Genomic DNA, 17,458 nt, shown 5'->3' with positions numbered 1-17,458 from the left:
ACTTGCATAACTTTTTCTCTCATCAGGTTCGGAAAATTTTCTGTCACTATTTCTCCTATCAGTTTTTCTATTCCATGCTCCTTTTCTTCTCCCTCTCTTATTCCTATGATCCTGATACTATTTTTTTTAATGCTATCCTGTAATTCCCTTACATCTTGTTTATATTTTTTCAATCTTTTTTCATTTTGCTGTATCATTTGAGAATTATTACCTACATTATCCTCTAACTCACTAATCCGATCCTCTGCTTCGTTTAGTCTGCTTTTGACTGAGTCTACTGTGTTTTTCAGTTCAGAGATTGCATTCTTCATTTCTTCCTGGTTCTTGTTGATAGTTTCTATGTCTTTTTTTATGCTGGTGTAGTTTTCTGCAAGTTCCCTATAATTTTGTTGGAGCTGTTGGTAACTTCCTTGGAAGTTGTCATAGTTGTTTTTGAGGTTTTCGAGCATATTGAGCTTCTTCACCACCATAGTTATGAATTCCATGTCTGACATTTGTGCTATGTCTATTCCATCTACCTCTCTTTCTGGGGATTCCTCTTTTCTTTTCTTTGAGAGGCTGTTCCTGTGTCTTACCATGTTGGATTCTTCTTGTTTGTTTTTGTTATTTGGATTTGTCTGCTTTGCCTTCCCACCTTTGTGGTATGAGATTTTTTATGGTAGATCTAGGGGTTTCAGTGATGCAGTCTCTTTGATCTCCTGAGCCTGATGTTCTTGGGGGTACCTTTTATATCGTTTGTTTATGCTGTCTGGTTATATTTCAGATTTTTTTGTTAGGATATTCCTTCTGGCTTGTTGATTGAGAGTCACTCTATCCACTTTATCTCGAATTCTTTTGTGGAGATGTCCGTTTTAGCCTTGGTGTGTTGCCTTCTTTTTCTGCGTCCACAGCTGGTCTAGTGTGGTGGTTCAGAGGTTCTTGTTTCTTGCAGCAATGGTGTGTGCCCGCGGTTGCCACAATGGTGCGTGCCCGTGGTTGCCAGCACGGCACGCTCCCTTGCTGCCCACCGGAGCCAGTTGAGGTGTCCGTGCGCGCGTCCCTGCACGCGCGCGAGCAGCCCGAGAACTTGCCCTGCGATTGGCGCCTATTGTCCCCAGGCTGAAGTGTTTTCACGCTTGCGTGCCCATGCCCTTAGTCCCACTGAGCCGAGCTCCGGGAGTTGGTCTCTCACCTCTTAGGGCGGGGCCACGGACACTTGTGCTCAGTGGAAGTGAGCGTCTGTGAGTCACTGCCGCCCGTTGTTCTGGCGCCGCAGCCGACTGCCTTCCCTCACCCATCTGGGCTGGCAGGAACAGAGCCTGAGCTAGTGGTCTGCTTTCTGGCCTGCGGCCCGGCACCCACGGGAGCTGTCTAGGGGTATCTGCGCACGGGCCTCTGCGTGTTCAGTAGGCCCTCCCTGTGCCCATTGGGGCAGTGATCTTATGTCCGTTGGGGAGTGTCCGAGGGACGCCTGGACTCACGGCCCCATGCACCTGGGCCAGTGAGTGAGAGCACTTCCCTATGCGCGCCCTGTGACCCAAGGGGAGGGTTGGGGGGTGGATGAGCGCACCACTGCGCCTGCGCTCCTCAAGAATGGCCTACCACCCCCAAACTTTCCTCCCCTCTCCACCATCCACTAGAGAAAAATATAAAGGAGAATTATGTTCTCACTTGCCCGGCAGCACGCTGTCTCCTGTCCTTCAGCGCCAATGCCACTTGGTCGGGTCCCATCTCTGCCAGTGGGCAGAGATCCGCTCTCCTCCCAACTTCTCTCCCAGGTAGGCTGTGATCGCCAAAAAGCCTTTGTGTACTTCCAGCCACAGCTCGGGCAGCCGTCCCAGTCAGGAATCCTGTTTTGTCCCCTTTTCCTCCACTATCCTCACTAAATAGGTTGTTCCCAGATGGATTTTCTCTAATCCAGCAGTGCCTTGGCTCGACTCCTGCCAGTGTCCAGCTGCTCACTGAGATGTTCTGTCTGCAATTAGCCCAAACTGCAGACGGGTCTCGGGACCCTGAAACCGCAGCCTCTTCTCACTCCTCTGCCATCTTCCCCTCTCTTTATTTGGATTCTTTATTCTGCCCTAAAAAGAAAACTTTGAGAAACAAGAAGTTGGCCTGGTCAGGGAGAGCCCTCTAAAGCAAATGAGAGTAGACATCTCACTATGTAGAGGGCTACAAAGCTTCCAGGTGGCTTCTGTGTAATCAGAGCAACTGAGCTGCCAGAAGAATTTCCTGGCCCTGGAGTGCAATTCCATTTTGTCAAAATACTGTTGGTGGTACTCTACTTAATGTAGAAAAGGAAGATGCACATCAGCATGGCAGCTACTGGAAACAGCGGCAACGACAGCCACACAATCGCACGATGTGCAATGATGACTGCAGATTGCTTGGAGTAAAGGCTTCATGCAGCTTTCTAAGTGGCTGAGCTCTGAAAGGGCAAAACCGTGTTAACTACAGGCACCATAGCCAGTGCAGCTAACAGAGCTGATTTGTTGATGATGGCCATTCTGACTGGTGTGAGGTGGTATCTCATTGTGGTTTTTACTTGCTTCTCTCTGATGGCCAATGATGTTGAGCATTCTTTCATATGTGTATGGACCCTCTGTATGTCCTCTTTGGAGAAGTGTTTGTTACGGTCCTTTGCGCATTTTTTTAATTGGGTTGTATGTCTTGGTGTTGAGTCATATAAGCTCTTTATATATTGTGGAGATCAATCCCTTGTCTGAGGTATCATTGGCAAATATGTTTTCCCATACAGTTGGTTCCCTTTTCACCTTGCTGATGTTTTCTTTTGCTGAGAAGAAATTCTTTAGTTTGATGTAGTCCCATTTGTTTATTCTTTCCTTTATTTCCCTTGCCTTAGGAGATATATTGCTACATGGGATATCTGAGAATTTTCTGCCTTTGTTTTCCTCTAGGAATTTTATGGTGTTATGGCTTACATTTAAGTCTTTTATCTGTCTTGAGTTTACTCTTGTGTATGGTGTAAGTCGGTGGTCTATTTTCATTTTTTTTTACATGTCCTTGTCCAGGTCTCACAGCACCATTTGTTGAAGAGGGCCTTCTCACTCCATTTTATGTTCCTTTCCCTTTTGTCAAATATTAGTTGTCCAAATAGACCTAGGTTTATTTCTGGACCTCTGTTCTGTTCCATTGATCTATATGTCTGTTCTTATGCCAGTACCAGGCTATCTTGATTACAGTGGTTTTATAGTATAGTTTGATATCAAATATTTTGATTCATACTACTGTGTTCTTCTTCCTCAAGATTGCTGTGGTTATTTGGGGACTTTTTTTGGTTCCATATAAAATTTTGAAGTATTTGTTCTAGGTCTGAGAAATATGACATTGGTATTTTAATAGGGATTGTGTTGAATCCATAAATTGCTTTGGGTAGTACAGTCATTTTAATGATGTTGATTTTTCCCATCCACAAACATAGTATATACTTCCATTTATTTGTATCTTCCTTAATTTATTTCTCTAGTGTTATGTAATTTTCTGAGTACAGTTTTTTTACCCCCTTGTTTAAGTTTATTCTTAGGTTCTTTATTTTTCTTGTTGCTATAGTAAAAGGAGTTTTTATTTTCCTAGTTTCTATCTCTGAGATTTTATTGTTGGTGTACCAAAATGCCTTCAATGTCTGAATATTGACTTTGTATCCTGCTATTTTACCAAATTCACTTATGAGGTCGAGTAGTTTTTTCATGGAGTCTATAGGGTTTTCTATGTACACTATCATGTCATCTGCAAGTAATGACAGTTTTACTTCCTCTTTTCTAATTTGGATGCCTTTTATTTCTTTTTCTTGTCTGATTGCTGTGGCTAGAACTTCCAAGATAATGTTGAATAGGGGTGGAGAGAGTGGACAATCCTTGATCTGTTCCTGATCTCAGGGGAAATGCTTTCAGTTTCTGCCCATTTAGTATGATGTTGGCTTCAGGTTTCTTACATATGGCCTTTATTACGTTGAGGTGTGCTCCCTCTCTTCCCACTTTGCTGAGTGTTTTCATCTTAAATAGGTGTTGTACTTCATCAAATGCTTTTTCAGCATCTACTGATATGATCATGTGGTTTTTGTCTTTCATTTTGTTTATGTTGTGTATTACGTTTACTGATTTGTGACTCTTAAACCATCGTTACATCCCTGGGATGAATCCCACTTGATCATGGTGTATGATCTTTTTAATGTGTTGTATCATCTGGTTTGCCAATATTTTGTTGAGAATTTTAGCATCTATGTTCATCAGCGATATTGCTCTGTGGTCTTCTTTCTTTTTTGTGTCTTGGTCTGGTTTTGAAATTTGGGTAATACTGGCTTCATAGAAAGAGTTTGTGAATCTTCCCTCTTTTTGGACTTTTTGGAATAGTTTAAGTTAGCTCTTCTCTAAATGTTTTGTAAAATTTGCCTGTGAAGCCATCCAGTCCAGGGCTTTTGTGTGCCAGGAAATTTTTGATTACTGGTCTGTTCAGGCTTTCTGCTTCTTCTTGATTCCATTATGGAAGATCATGTTTCTAGATATTTTTCCATTTCATCTATGTTGTGAAATTTCTTGTCATTCAGTTGTTCCTAGTAATTTCTTACAATCCTTTGTATTTCTGTGATATTTGTTGTGATTTCTCCTCTTTTGTTTCTGATTTTGTTTATTTGGGTACTCTCAATTTTTTTCTTGATGATCTGGTTAAAGATTTGTTGATTTTGTTAATCTTTTCAAAGAACCAGCTCCTGGTTTTATTGATCTTTTGAATTGTTTATTTAGTCTTTATATCACTTAATTCTGGTCTGCTCTTGATAATTTTCTTTCTTCTACTTTCTCAGGGCTTTGTTTGTTGTTGTTCTTCTTGTTTTTATAGTTATCATGTTAGATTTTTTATTAGAGATTCTTCTATCCTTTTTAGGTATGCCTGTATTGTTTTGAACTTTTCTCTCAGGACAGCTTTCACTGTGCCCAATTGGTTTTGAGCTGTTGTGTATTTATTATTGGTTGTTTCCAGAAACTTTTTGATTTCTTCCTTGATGTCATTGTTAACCCATTCATTATTTAATAGCACTTTATTTATTTTCCATTAGTTTGAATGTTTTTGAGTTTTTTCTTGAGCCTGATTTCCTGTTTTAAGCCACTGTGATATGAGAAGGTGCTTGATATAATTTCAATTTTCTTGAATTTGTTGAGGCCTGTTTTGTGTTCTACCATGTGGTCTATCTTTGAAAATGTTCCATGTGTGTGCACTTGAGAAGAATGTATATTTTGGTTCTTCGGGGTAAAAAGTTCTATATATATTGACTAAGTCCATTTGATCTATTGTGTTTTTCAGTGCCTCAATATCTTTGGTGTTTCTTTGCTTCGAAGATCTGCCCATTGTTGACAGTGGGGTGTTAAAGTCCCCTATTATGAATGTGTTGCTGTTTGGTATCCTTCTTATAGCTTTCCAATATTTTTCTTATGTATCTGTGTTCCTATGTTGGATACAGACACATTTACCATGGTTATATCTTCCTGATGGATTGTTCCCTTAAGTATTATGAAATGTCCTTCTTTGTCACTTTTTATGGCCTGTGTTGTGATTTATAGTTTTTATAATATGGTAATTTGGTTACCATTTGAAATTGGTATGAACCTTGCTAGAATATTTTAATTTAAAATTTAAACTCAAATTCATAATGGTATCTAAAGATGTCTAATCACTTTTGTAATTTTATATAAAAATTATAAAATTAAAAAATACTAAATCCAAGAATTTTTGCATGAATTAAAATAGAAGAAGAATGCAAATAGATATGAGAATTTAGTATGCAGATTTGCATTTAAATAATGATTGAAAAATAGCCACCTCGAAGAAGCTATAACTAAGTTTCTATATTACTTCTTTTAGCTATATAAAGACATACAAACTATTAAATTAAAACCATAAGAATATAAAATAACTGAAAAAATATGAAAAACTAATATCATTTAGCCTAAAATTTTTATTATATGTTTGGTTATATATATTAAAATTATAGAATAAAAATAATTAATTTTCTCAATTTATGAAAGTCCTATAACTCACTAAAAGAATGAACACTATGAAGAGTAAAATACATTAATGATAGTTCACAGAGAAAAAACACTCACACACAAAACTTGTCAAAACTGCTAAAGATGCTTTAAAACCAGCCATGGAAATATATATATAAAAGCAATGAGAAGACCAACCAGATTCAAGAAGATGGAAAAACAGACTCCACCTGTGCATGAGAGGGCAGCAAGGAATTTGTAGCTATCTTTAATCTTCTCTTATTCTCTCTCCATACATATTTATATAGGGTAGGGCAAAAGTAGGTTTACAGTAATGAGTACACAAAACACAGAGTTTATTCTTGTGTTATTATCTATTAATTATTGTATTATTTTCCACATGAACTACTGTAAACCTACTTCGCCCCACACTGTATTTTTATTAGTTCTGTTTAACAGCTTGACCAATGGCTGCTTCTGGGCAGAGACTGAGAAATCAGAGATCTGAGATTAGAAGAGTACCTATTTTTTCACTTTATTCCCACTTATACTCTTTCATTTGTTTAAATCCTCACCCAAGGATATGTTTATTGATTTTTTTTTTTAGAGAGAGAAAAAGGAAGGAAGAGAGCGAGGTGGGGGGACATTAATTGGTTGCCTTCTGCACACTCCCTGACCTGGGATCAAACCTGCAACCATTGGGTGTACAGGAAGATTCTCTAACCAACTGAGTCACCTGATCAGGGTTATGCTTTTTCATTTAAAAAAGAAAAGATTTATCTTGTTAATTTTTTTTAAAAAAGACAGTTAAGTCTATATGGTGCCAATATAGAAAAATCTCCAAGATGCGTTATAAAATTTTAAAAAAGCAAAAATACAGGACAATGTATATAGAATTCTTGTATTTATCAAGATATAGATGCTGACATGTCATGTGTATGTGTGTGTGTGTAACCATGTAACATGCTGTGAATATGCCCACTGACAAGCAAAGGCTCTAAGAAGAGTTGTGTGGGAAAACAGGTAGAGAAAAGAGCAACATGTATACAGTGGGGTAAGTCCTTACTATGTGGATTTTTTACTATCTTCATCAAAAGTCTTGCCGTGCTGCAGAAGATCAGTGAACCTTTATTTTCCTGTGGTGTGTTGCTATGTGCACACTATAGAGGCTGATAATAGTTCAGAACCTGCCCGACTCAGAGCCACAGCTCATTTAGGACACAAAGATATAGCACACAGATAATGCCTGTGCACTTTCTACAAAAATGATAAACCTCTTATCTCCATTACTGAGAATTTTAACTTCTATCTAAAGTTAATCCTTCAGTTTGCTTCTGGTTTAAGAAGTAAATTCAGGCTTCTAACAGATTCTTGAAAAATCCAGGTTGTAAAATCCAATAATGAGTAAGGCATTCTCACCTCATAAATCTATGCCTATAGAGTACAAATGGGTTGTGAGGAGAATCCAATTTGTGAATGATCTTGTGGTTTCTCCTCACATCCACCATTGGTCAGATACTTTGTTTTAGATCAAAGACTAAAGATCAGTATATCATTCCTATCCCTAGTCACAAAGCTCTGGTGCTTCTGTAGGACCAGTGGAAATCCTGTTAGAGCTTAGGTTCAGCCTGAGTAAAGAAAGCAAATCTCACAACTGGGCAAATTATTCTCTGCATTTTCTGCCATTGAGTAACCCAACAGTTCTGTGGTAGCTTAGAGATTCCAAGATACAGTACCTACTCCTCTCATTGCTATTTAGCACTATTTTTGTCTCTTCATCTTCTATTGTGGCTCTTGCCTATGGCAGTTCTAAAGTTACTGTTCATATGGAAAATTTAAATACTGGGGAATGAGAGGAACATCTCATTCCTTAGAAGAGCAAAAGATAAAAAACACAAAGATTACTAGAGTTTCTTCTATACAAACTGCATAAAATGAAATATGTATTTGATAGTTTTATAATATTTTTTCTTTTGGTTTGGATTCCCAAACTTTCAAAAAACAAACAAACAAACAAACAAAAAAACGCTGATGGGTGAGATGTGAAATATTTTAATATATTACAGAACTGTAGTAAAGATAGAAATATCCTAGAATGTTAATGTTAAAATTCTTGACCAGGAGTCTATCATGGGTTACAGTGAGCCTGATAAGTCTCTTATAATTATGTGCAAAATGTGCATTTGTGATTACATGCAACTTTTTGAAGAGATGATTGTTAACTTCCAGTAAATCTTTAAAGGGGACAGTTGCCCCATAAGAAGTTAAGAACATTCAGCTCCTAAGTATTTTATGCCTCAAAATAATTTTTGTTCAAGTGAAATAACAGACTAAAGTATTTGGCAAAGTCCTCTACACAAATAAATTATTAATATTTAGGTACAAGGTGCTGTGCATACACATTGTGTTGTGTGTATGTGTGTGTTAATGGTATAAAATCACTAGTTCTATTTCATGTGAAATTCAATCTCAAGTGGGTCTCTTGGAGACAATATATTTCTTATCCATTCAGCTACTTTATATTTTTTTATTGGAGTATTTAAGCCATGTACATTTAAGAGGATTATTGATAGATGTGTATTTATTGCCATTTTATTTATTTTTACTATTTTTCTCTTTCTTCCTCTTCTTCTTAAAGCATGTCCTTTAACATATGTTGCAGTACTGGTTTGGTGTTAACAAACTCCATTAGCTTTTTCTTGTCTTGGAAGCTCTTTGCTCTCCTCCAAATTTAAATGATAGCCTTCCTTGATGGATAAAGTAGCCTTGGTTATAGGTCCTTGCTTTCCATCACCTTGATTATTTCATGCCAATCCCTTCTGGCCTAAAATGTTTCTGTTGAGAAATCAGATGACAGTCTAATTGGAGCTCCCTTGTAGGTAACTACTGTTTTTCTCTTGTGGCTTTTAAGATTCTCTCCTTGTCTTTGAGATTTATCATTATTCTTATGATGGGTCTTAGTGTGGGCCTCTTTGGGTCTATCTTATTGGGGATTCTCTGCACTTCCTGGACTTGTGTGGCATTTTCCTTCCCATATTAGGGAAGTTTTCCATCATTAATTCTTTAAATAGGTTCTCAATCCCTTGCTCACTCTCTTCTCATTTGGGTATTCCCATGATGCAGATGTTGTTATGTTTCATGTTGTCCCAAATGGTTTTTAAGCTCCCTTCACTAAAAAAAAATTTTTTTTTCTTTTGGCTGCTTTGCTTGGGTGTTTTTTTTTTTTGTTTGTTTGTTTGTTTTTTGTTTTTGTCTTTCAAATCACTGATTCTATCTCTGCTTCATCTGACTATTTATTCCTTCCAGTGTAGTATTTATTTCAGATATTGCATTCTTTATTTCTGACTGCTCCTTCTTTATAGTTTCTATGTCTTTTTACATGCTATTGAATATCCTGATAATCATTACTCTAAACTCTATATCCTATAAATTATTTGTTTCCATTTTATTTAGTGCTTTTTCTGGAGAGTTCTCTTATTCTTTCATTTTGGGCCTGTTTCTTTGTTTTTCCATTTTGCCTGTTTTTGGTATTTGTTTCTAGGTATTAGGTAGATCTGCAAAGACTCAGGTTCAGACCTATGTCTGATACTTTATGTGACTGGCCCTAGGCAGCCTGTTGGAGCTACCAGCAATTCAAAATTTGTGGTTCCCTCTGCTGGGCTTGTTTTTATGCAGAAAGAACTAAATTGTGCAGTAAGGTCAGCTTTTACCAGTATTGGGCATGGGGGAGTGTTAGCTTATCCTCAGAGCTCCCAGAGATCTGCCTTTGCTGTTAGGCACAATCACTGAAATAGCCTCCAGCTGTACTCATCAGCCTTGCTTAAGTTCCACAGGGTGGAGAGGGAGGGTTTCCTCTGGGTGGGCCTATTGCTTTCCCTCAGGCTGATGCCACTTGGAGGGGAGTACTATGCCTGAGAAAAAGGACTTCTGCAGTATAGTAGGTCACTGAGCACAGGAATCCTGAGAATTAATTCTTCATCTCTTTGCAGAGCCACCAACTCCACACTCCCCTCATGTTTTTCTAGTCCACTATGCCCTTCCTCCTCAGAGTCCTCGGTAAGTGACTGCAAATGAGATTTAGTGTGTTGGTCCTTTAAGAGGCTTTCTGTGTCTTTAGGCATCTCTCCCTTGCAGACAGAAACCCTGCTGCTTTCACAGCTGAATTTTATTTGGGTTCCTTTCAAGTTCTAGTGCTCTATGTTGGGGAGCTAGCTTGGGGTTTAGACTCCACACTTCTCAGGAGAAACCCTTCTGGCTGCTGAAGTATCCCTTGGGAACTTCAGTGGCCACCTGTGGGAGACCAGCCAGCCTTCTCACACATCTGCACTCCTTACCAGTGTCATTGTGGTGAAGTGGTTTCTTATGTATATCATTGGTTGTAAGGCTTCTCTCAAGCTAGTGTTCAGTTGGCTATTCAGGATGATTTTTCTTTACTTTAGTTATAATCCCAGTTTGCTCCTGGGAGAAGATTAGTGTAGTTATCACTTACTCTTCCACCAGTTTGGGCCCTACTCTTGTGTACAATTCAGTTATGTACAATTCAGTTCTGTACAATATGTGTGATTACTTGCTCTTGGAACTACTAGTGATTACTTTCAGTTGAAGTCAAACTAGTTGACATTACTGGATTGAGTGCCTGTTAAGGGAAAGTGGTGATTTATACACAAAAGTTTTAATACTAGAAGAATTCCAAAGGTGAATTAAGCCAGTTAAGGTTATGCTGTGGTAACAAATAACCACCAGTACTTAGTGGCTTAAAACAACAGCGATGTTTTTCTCTTTTTTACTACTCATTCTACACATCCATTTTGACTCATAAAGAGCTCTTCTCCACATTATTTATACTCAAGGATTCAGTCTGATGGGAGCTTCTGGAACTACCTGAAAGGTCGCTCATTACTGTGGCAGTGGAAAGAGAACCAGCAAATCACACACTAACTCCTGAAATTTTCTGCCTCAAAGTGACACATTCACATATGCTCACATCTGTTGTAATGTCAGTGACATGGTCATTGCCTGCTTTCAGGAGAATGGGAGGTACAATCAATTTTATCATGTGTCCAGATGGGGACATTGGAACATTGCAGAGCAGTGGAATTGCCTTAGCAGAGGAAGTATTATTTTGTTTGTTTTGTGAATGTGAGAGCTAAGGATCAGAGTATAAGTAATACGGGGTAAGATCAATAGCCAGAACTTGGGCAACAAACTGCATAATGAAGACAGATGTTACTATTAAGGAATAATTATTTGAAAATATGAAAATACTATCAAACTTAACATTGGTTTAATAGTTTTGATGATTTTTATTTAAGGTCATTAAATTGTTCAGATTTTCAGTGTAACCATTAACTTAGAAGTGCTAGAGCATTGTATAAGGTGCCTCAGGACATGCACATTGAATTATTTTTTTTCTTTTCAATTCTCCCAGCTAACTCTGCAGTCTTGCACAGTTATCTAACTTGCCTGAATTATAGTTTGTTCTATCAGGTGAGATTGTTGGGTGTATTGCTCTTCCTTTCATTACTGACAAGCTGGGTAGTAAGTTGAGTGCCTGGCTGTCAATCACCTCTGACTTCTAATTTTTCTTTTTATGTTTTTTTTTTTTTTTTTAACAAGTATTTTACATTTATTTTTTTTCTAAAATATTCAGACACTTTGAGAAGTAAACATCTGTATAAAGAACTGAAGGCAAACATGCATAGCAGCATTATTTGTAATACCTCAAACCTGAAAATAAACCAAACCATAGACAGAAAAATGGATAAAAAAAACACAGTACTACTCAGCAATAAAAAGAACTATTCACAGAAGTATTAGTGTTCACTCTCAAAATAACCATGCAGCATGAAGGGAACCAATATTTCTTAAGAGTATACACATTATAATGTCTATAAAGTCATACAAAATATGACCTATTATAAAGGAAGATATATTAATGATTGCCTGGGGGAGGGGCTAAGAAACCCAGGGAGAGATTATAAAAAGGCAAGAGGTAACTACAGGATGGGACAAAAGTAGGTTTACAGTTGTTTGTCTGGAAAACAATGCAATTAAATAATACAAATAACAATAATAATACCAGAATAAACTGTTTTGCATACTCACAACTATAAAACTACTTTTGCCCCACTCTGCATACAAGTGCCAGTTAAATTCCTTTCATGAGTGATGGTTCACAGCTTTGTCCATGTCAAAGTTCACCAAATAGTACACATTAGGTAAGTGCACTTTGCTGCATGTCATTGTACATATACCTGAATAAACTTTTTAAAACAGGTTCCAAATAAAAACCTAGATATCCCTTTTCTTAGAAATTTAGGTTGGCAACCCTATTTGGACTCTACCATCTATCACCTCATATCCTGGGAGAAAGCGTTGCTTCCGTGGCAGCAAATATTATATAATGTGTATGTGAATGAGGGAATATAATTTATATAGTTTACAGAAACACAACCAATGCCCTCTCTTCAATGTGACCTATGAGCTCCTTAATAAATGAGGCAGAAGGATGCAAATCAGGACCACAAAATTACACAATCTTTCTTTTAAGGACTTGGGTGTCAAAGCAAAAAATAAGCCAGTATTGGACAGAGTATTTTCTGCCACTTTTACGTCCCTTCTAAAAAAAAAGTTTAAGAGCTCCACAAAAATCTGTTCACTCTACATGCTGACAGACCACAATTCTGCTTTCAAATCAACCACTGAAAAGAATCACCAAAGGTAAAAAAGCAAAAATATCTTTACAGAAGACCATACACCAGAGTAGTGTGTACAGGAGGCAGATTACTGGTTTGTGAATGAGGAGCTGCAAAAACCCATCAGAGCATGTAAGAAAGACAATGTCTCTGATGGAGGCAGTCATTAGCTAAGGATGGGTCTTCCAGACCAATACTAAGTCTGGTCCATTCCCCAGTCAGAGGAAAAGAATGAGGATCATGCTGAGAGCTCAGAATATTCTTAAATTCCTCAAGCAAATGGGAGAACACAGAGGTCAGATTTCCTGAGCATGCAGGAGCTGTGACTGGCACACAATGAACAGGTGAACCAGGTGGTAGAGGTGAAATGGCTTGATCCACAAAACTAGCAGTGACATCAACCTGGTAACATCTCTGGACAGGTTAGAAAGTGCAATCAGCTCCTTAAAGGCTCGCTTATACCTGAAACATTATAAGGAATCTAGCACATTTTATGTTCTGATGAAATATAAAATCATGCACATGGGTCTAAAGGAGTTTCTCTTCCAGTATTGTTATAGAGTGGAGAAATAAAATATTCCCAGTATATTTAAGGCTTTCTCCACAGTGAACTCTCTGGCATTTAAGGTGAGATTTACAAGAAAAAGATTTCTCATGTTCATTACACTCATAAAGTTTAGTTACAGGGTGAACCGTCTGATGAGGAATGAGGTCAGGTTTGTGGGTAGTTTCCCATATTCACTACACTGATAAAACATTTCACCACTGTGAACTCTCTGGTGTTGAATAAGGATAGAACTTTGTCTGAAGGACATACCACTACCACTACACTCATACAGCTTTTCTCCACTGTTAAATGAGTACACATCTGTAGCCAAAGCATTTCCCACAATTACCACACACATATGGCTTTTCTCCAGTGGAAACTTTCTGGAGTAAAAGGAGGGGAGGATCGCAGCTAAGATTCCTTACCTTTACTATACTCATAAAATCTTTCCCGAGTGTGAACATTCTGCTGTTGAATCAAACTAGAGAAATGCATAAAGAATTTCCAAAATTCACCACTCATAATGCTTTCCTCTAGAATGAACCGGATGGGTTTGAATAACTTTGAAGAGTTCCCTAAAGAATTTTCCACCATCACCCCAACCGGCATGGCTCAGCTGGTTGAGCCTTCTCCTGAACAGTAAAGTCACTGGTTTGATCCTTCATCAAGACACATGCCTGGCTGCAGGCCCAGTCCCCATTTGGTGTGCATGTGGGAGGCAAGCGATTGATATTTCTCTTCTGTTCCTTCCTTCTCCTCTATTAAAAAAAAAATTAACAAGTATAATCTTTCAAAAATACCATTTAAAACAAAAGAATTTCCCACAATAACACTGAGAAGGCATTTCCCAAGTGTAAGATGTTCTATATCAGATGATGTTAAAAAATTTTCCAGTCCTGGGTGTGTTGGTTAAAGCATCGTCCCAATAGCCCAAGGTTGGAGATTTGATCCCTGGTCAGGGCAAATATCATAATTAATAGCATGCATAATTAAGTGAGCAAGTCAATTTGTCCAAAGTTTTCTCCATATTCGCTTCATTCATAAGGCTTTACTGTGAATTACGTGGTGTCGGGAAAGGCTAGAGCTTTGTCTAAAACACTTCCCACATTCACTACATTCATATGGCCTTTCCCCAGTGTGACTTCTACGGTGATAAATGAGCATACTGTTTTGTGTGAAAGACTTCCCACAATCACTGCACTCAAAGGGCTTTTCTCCAGTGTGATGTTTCCGGTGTTGAATGAGGGCAGACCTTTGGTGGAAGGACTTCAAACAATCACTGCACTCAAAGGGCTTTTCTCCAGTGTGAACTCTCTGGTGTTGAAGGAGGGTAAAGCTTCGGCTAAAGGACTTCCCACAATCACAACATTCATAAGGCTTTTCTCCAGTGTGAATTCTCTCATGTTTAATGAGGACAGATTTGTAGCGAAAGCATTTCCCACAAAAAGTGCACTCATTCTGCTTTTCTCCACTAGGAATTTTCTGCGGTTGAATGATGCTAGAGCTTGGGTTGAAGGATTTCCCACAGTCACTACAATCATACAGCTTTTCTCCAGTGTGAACTCTACCATGTCTCTGTAGGTGATATTTGCGACTAAAATATTTTCCACATTTAATACACTCATAAGGCTTTTCTCCAGTGTGAACTCTCTGGTGATGTAAGAGGTTAGATCTTTGGCTGAAAGACTTTCCACAATCACTACACTCAAAAGGCTTTTCTCCAGTGTGAAGTTTCCTATGTTGAAGGAGGTTAAAGTTTTTTCCAAAGGTTTTCCCACATTCGCTGCATTCATAAGGCTTTTCCCCACTGTGAACTCTCCTGTGTGTTTGGAGGTGATGTTTGCGAATAAAAAATTTACCACACTGAATACACTCATAAGGCCTCTCACCAGTGTGAGCTCTGTGGTGATCAATGAGTTTAGACTTTTGTCTGAAAAATTTTCCACAATCCTTACATTCATAAGGTTTTTCACCAGTGTGAATTCTATGGTGTTGAATGAGAGAAAAGGAAAGGCAAAAAGATTTCCCACATTCACCACACTCATAAGGTTTTTCACCAGTGTGAATTCTCTGAGGCTGAAGGAGGACAAATTTGTGGCGAAAGCATTTCCCACAAAAAGTGCACTCATACCGCTTTTCTCCACTAGGAATTTTCTGGTGTTGAATGGGGCTAGAGCTTTGGATGAAGGACTTCACACAATCGCTACAATCGGGCAACTTTTCTCTGGTGTGAACTCTCCTATATGGAACAAAGTTCAAAATTTGTCTGGAGGCCTTACCACCTTGGCTACCCTCATCAAGCTCTTTTCCAGAACAGACACTCTGATGTTGAACGAGTTTCTGGGTGTGGCTGGCAGCTTCTTCACATTCACCCAATGGGTGATGAGTTTTGCTACCATGAAAGGCCTGCCCACTCCCATTGCAACTGTGTGGCTCCTCACTCTTGGGAGTGGCCTGGTGCTGGATAAAGCTTGAGATGGCCGAGAAGTCACTCCTAATCTCCCTACTGGTAAAAGGTGCCCCTGATACGTAAAAGCTGCAGCTGGTCACAAACGAGGCCCTGTCCGTATCTCCTTTCCAGGGCTTCTGTCCACTGGCAGGTCTCTGTTGCTGGTGAAGGTTTGCACTGAAACAGAAGCCTCTCACACACGCGTCACTGAGACAGGCTTTCTGTTCAAGGTACGCTGCTTGGCACTCAGTCAGGTGAAAAATATCTTTCAAGACTGAGACGCACCGCTCACAGGGATGGTTCTTCTGGGTTGCTGGAGCTATCTCAGAAGCCCCGACCTGTGACTCTGCTCCTATAGATACACTCTGCTCAGAAGGGGCCTCCTCATCTTCCCTTTCATGACAACAACCCACAGATGCGACAAGTGCAAAGATCTCCAGCATCGCACTGCAGTACAGGTGTCTCTGAGCCTCATCAAGGAGCTCCCACTCCTCCTGGGAAAAGGCAATGGCCACGTCCGCAAAGTTCATATCCATAGGCATCACCTTGGCCTTTCTACTCTTTACTCAGCACATGTGGTCCGGAGAATACATGGTAAAATCAAACAGTATCAACTACGGTCCAGATTCTGACAGTCCCCACTGACGGAGGGTGCCTTCAGTTCTGCTGTAAAGGCCTCCCTTCCTGAAAGTTCCTGGCTTCAATCTCATCCACTGAGAACCAGATCAGTTCTCAGACATGCACTGCCCTCCTCCACTGGTGTTGCACTTGATGTCCCGACACCAGACTCAGCCCTCCCCTGTCCACCTCGCCCTTACTAAAGGCCCTGCTCCAGTGGCCCTCTACCCCATGCCCAGGAAGACTCTCATATGCCCACTTATGACCCTACGCTAACCCATCAGCTTGACTGGGACACCCCAGGTCTCACCAAGGATCACAACAAAGTCCCGATGAGACCAGCCCCCATCTCCTCTTGTGTGAATTACTCTCAACTTTACAATCTATCTCACATCCACGCATGGGCTTGGACATTTGACAAACCGTAATCTTTCCTCATCTCTCTATATGACCACTTCTGACTGTATCCTCTGTTGTGACACAAACTCCCCACAATCAGAATTCCCAGTAGAAAACTTGGTCCACAGCCCCAGCCTGTGCCTGGGCCACTACTACCATTATAACCCTGATCATGAGTCCCCTTATCAAAATGATCTACAGCTCCCCCCTGGCCCATACACTTTCCCCTTCCTTTGGAGATGTCTACATCCCGAATTCCACCTCAGAGGTACAGGCGTCTATGAACTGCTCTCTGAAACAACCTCATACCATTAACGGGCCCCAGACAACGCTTGAGAGCCCCAGTGAAAATCATTCTTACTACTGTGGCCTTCCCCTTCTCAGACGATAATGCTTCCATAGTTCGAGTTACTAAAACAAAACCACTGAATCATTCCTGACTACCGCTGTCTCTCTCTCAGTCTCAAAATGAGAAAATTTTGGCGGCCACACCTAAAAAAGCCTCATCCAGAATCCAACTGCTTCCCCCACCTCAGCAGCCGCCTTCCTGGCCCCTTACACTCACGCAGGTTATCCAAGCAGCCTTCTGCCTGGTCCTTCTACGACTTCCCTCACACCCATAATATTCTCGCGGCTGTCGCCAGCGGACCCTCCCGGCGAAGCCGAGGCCGCGACCTCAGAAACAAGCAACTCACGGAGCGTCGACCGCCTCCGCGCACTTTCCGGGAAGCGCCCCCTGGGCCCTGACCCAGCGCTACGGAACCTCGACTCA

General features: G+C 39.9%; 1 protein-coding gene across 1 annotated transcript; it reads right to left on the bottom strand.

The window, feature by feature from the left end:
* Window positions 1-14,065: 14,065 nt before the first annotated feature.
* Window positions 14,066-16,205, bottom strand: LOC149996291 (uncharacterized). The gene is made up of 2 exons (XM_090258251.1): window positions 15,512-16,205; window positions 14,066-15,358 (listed from the first exon to the last, which is right to left on the bottom strand). The coding sequence occupies exons 1-2, from the start codon at window positions 16,203-16,205 to the stop codon at window positions 14,259-14,261; spliced, it is 1,794 nt and encodes a 597-aa protein (XP_090114377.1). The 3' UTR covers window positions 14,066-14,258.
* Between the last annotated feature and the right edge of the window lie 1,253 nt (window positions 16,206-17,458).

The sequence above is a fragment of the Furipterus horrens genome, unplaced genomic scaffold, assembly GCF_987537825.1.
Source record: "Furipterus horrens unplaced genomic scaffold, mFurHor1.1.pri manual_scaffold_12, whole genome shotgun sequence".
Taxonomy (NCBI): Eukaryota; Metazoa; Chordata; class Mammalia; order Chiroptera; family Furipteridae; genus Furipterus; species Furipterus horrens.
The sequence above is the reverse complement of the archived record's forward strand: the minus strand, read 5'-3'. Positions and strand labels throughout refer to the sequence as shown.

Excerpts from the sequence above, each read along its gene's own strand:
- LOC149996291 (XM_090258251.1), bottom strand. The coding sequence starts at position 16,205 with ATGGATATGAACTTTGCGGACGTGGCCATTGCCTTTTCCCAGGAGGAG. Across the intron at positions 15,359-15,511 it reads TGGAAAAGAGCTTGATGAGG|AAAAGCGGTATGAGTGCACT; the intron begins GTAGCCAAGGTG and ends TTCCTAGTGGAG.